We start from the raw sequence: 2,913 nt of genomic DNA on the forward strand, positions 1-2,913 counted from the left end.
ATAGATCTGCCCACCTTTGATTCTTCCATATCCTAAGTCAGTCATTAGAACTGACCCCAAGCTAGACTCTGGGGTCTTGAAATCCCAGATCTGAAAAGACTGGAACTTGGACATAGCATACAGAGAAAAAAATGAAGGCCAGTGTCACTGTGAGGTCTAGAGTCACAGAGACCCAGGTCCTTGCTAGGACAGAACCTGGACACCCACTCTCTCAGTTAGAACATCCTCAAGTTATTCCATCCCCAAGTCTTGCAAGATAAACTCCCTGCCTGGTTTCTAGGAGGTCACCTTGCCCAAGGGTAGAGTTGCTGGCCAAACTGTGACCCTGGCCTCATGTGACTGCCCAAGAGGACTTTCCTCTTCCTAAAGCTGAACCCATCCGAGTATGCCACATATGGTTGTTCAGGCTGTGCACTGCACAAAGACAGCCAGCTGAGGAGCAAATAAGAGCTGAAAGTCAGCCCATAGTCTGCTTGCCAAGTAGTGTGGCCTGGCATTGCTGCAACTGCCAGAAAGTACTTTTTAAAAGTTATACAAAGGCATAAATATAGGCCAGAAATACACCTGAGATGATCCCTTCCAGTACAGAGGAAATTTGAGGATTGCATTCTGACTTCTTTCTCTTCCCCTTTCTTACCTTTTCCCCACTCAGGCTGTGTGAAGGTGTTGGAGCTGTGAATGTCTGTAAGTATCCTGAGCCCTGAAAAGGAAAATTTTATGTTAGGCCACAAGAATTTTCTGGCTATGAGTGTATAGAAACACTGGGGGGAGCGTTTATAGTAATTCCCCCAGTAAATGGGAGTAGGCTGGTCATGCAGCAGGAGAGACTGAGTTTAGCTCAGAAGGAAGAACTGGACAGCATAAAAGGGGGTTGGGGAGGGGAAAGAATAACAGGTCACTGTAGGAAGGAACCTGAGCTGTCAAGCTGATGCCCAGAAAGAGGAAGGGACTTGCCCAAGGTCACAAAGCAGAACTAGTCTCAGAACCTGGGGCTCCTGGCTGGCTCTCAGGCTAAGGTTCCTTCCATGCCTTCAGAACTACAGCTGAAGGCCCTTTGTGTCCTTCCCGGGACGCTTAGGCAGACCAGGGAAGCCAAAGGAAGGGGCCCGGATGGGGTGGCCACCAGCCGGACCTCCTGACTCTGCCCTTGTTTCTACAGGTGTCAGCAGCTCCCGGGGCGGGGTGGTCTGCGGGGACCTCTGCGTGTCCGGCTCGCGGCCGGTGACCGGCAGTGTCTGCAGTGCTCCCTGCAGCGGGAACCTGGCGGTGAGCACGGGCATGTGCGCGCCCTGCGGCCAGCTCAACACCACCTGTGGAGGGGGGTCCTGCGGCCTGGGGCGATGTTAGGCAGCCCCAAGAGAGAGCCAGAGACGCCCCTTCTGCCTGCCAGACGCGCCACTGTCCCCACCTCCAGCTGAGAACCGCGGTGCCTCGGTAGCTCTTCCCCTCGTGTTCTGAGAATACACCATGCGGCTCCTTCCCACCAGCCACGCCTCTGCTCACCTTGTCCTACCCCAAGCGGCCGCTGCCTGGGCCTGGACCCTCCCCTTCCGCTGTGTTGGCCTCTGGCCCCTCCCACGGAGAAGGACTCGCCCTCCCTGGAAGGGGGCACTGCTGGGAGCCGCCCCCGCCTCTCTGGTCTCTCGTGCCCTGTTTTCCCAATAAACTGGGGGACCCACTTCCAGTGCTGTGATGCCTTGTTCTCTTGGAGTGAGCCCCTGTCCACCTGAGCACCACAGCCCAGCGAGAAGGCCTGAGGACTGGGGCGGTTCTGGCGGGTCCCAGCCTGGACACCTGCAGGGCCTGTCCTCAAATAGCGCCATCCTCCCCTGGCCAGGCAGTGCTGACCATGCTGTCAGCACCTTGTACCTGAGCCACGCCTGGAAGTCTGGGGTCGTCTGGGACTTATTCTTCTGACTGGTTCTGAAGGGAACCAAAGGAGGTCGTGGCGTCTTCTGGAAGGCTCTGTGTGTGTGTGTGTGTGTGTGTGTGTGTGTGTGGTTTTAGCCTCCTTCCCTCCCTCCCCTCCCCCCCCACCACACACATGCCCCACAGCGGAAACTGCCAAAAGCGCCCACAGCCACCTCAGGTGGCCACCCTGTGTCAGTCCAGACCCCACCCCATCCCATGCCCACTGCTGCCCACCAAACCAGGGTAGATGAGACCCTTGACACTCACCTCTCGCCCGCCCTTCCCACCCCCCCATCGGCACACCTGGGACAGGCTCCCTGAAAGCCTGTAGCTGGTAAGAGAACACCATCTACTGACTTTCTCAGCTCCCCGACACACTGCTCTCATCCTCAGACACCTCAGAGCTTCCAGCCCAAAGCTGAAAGGGCTCCGCTGCCCCGTGTATGGCCTGAGCTCTCCTGTGCAGCCGACTCCCTTCTCACTGACCCTCTTCTTTTCTACCTCTACCCCAGCCCTACTCAGCCCCCATGATGACCACCCAACCTCCAGGCCCTGCTCCTTCCCCCCCATCTCCCCAGGCTGTCGTAGGAGGACCTGCTACCTTCCCTCACTCCCTTCTAGAATCCCTAGGGCCCTCTCGGCTCCTCCCCCTCGCCCAAGCCCCCTTGGCTCCCTGTAGCCCTCTCTCCCTCCCCGTTCCTGAGCCCTGAGTCTCTGCTTCCCACTGCCGTGTTCTGTCTAGTTGTGCCTTGTTCCAGGCTCTCAGCAGCTCCCCAGCTGTCCTGCTCCCTGGCTCACATCCCTCACCCAGACAACCTTGCTCTTGAACGTTCGAGTGCCTTGGGGCGCTTCTCTCACCTCTCTGCACGCACCCCCCAGGGCAATGACATCAGTCTCTGGCCTTTGGTTACCACCACAGTTAATGGCCTTCCTGGTTAAAATCCTCCAACCACACTTTCGAGTGCTGATGACTCTCTGCTGCCTGACCTCACGCCCGAGCTT

The 2,913-nt window shown here is 57.4% G+C and overlaps 1 protein-coding gene across 1 annotated transcript in view; it reads left to right on the forward strand.

Annotated features, from left to right (window-relative positions):
* LOC112832515 (keratin, type II microfibrillar, component 7C) overlaps positions 1-1,347 on the forward strand; it is a 5,608-nt gene extending 4,261 nt beyond the window's left edge. The window contains exons 6-7 of the mRNA XM_025883261.1: positions 281-299; positions 1,160-1,347. Coding sequence (XP_025739046.1) covers positions 281-299; positions 1,160-1,347 — 207 coding nt within the window. The remainder of the gene's footprint in view (positions 1-280; positions 300-1,159) is intronic.
* Positions 1,348-2,913: the final 1,566 nt, after the last annotated feature.

This window comes from Callorhinus ursinus, unplaced genomic scaffold, assembly GCF_003265705.2.
Source record: "Callorhinus ursinus isolate GAN/ISIS: 27379988/994484 unplaced genomic scaffold, GSC_fseal_2.0 scaffold44, whole genome shotgun sequence".
In the NCBI taxonomy this organism is placed as follows: Eukaryota; Metazoa; Chordata; class Mammalia; order Carnivora; family Otariidae; genus Callorhinus; species Callorhinus ursinus.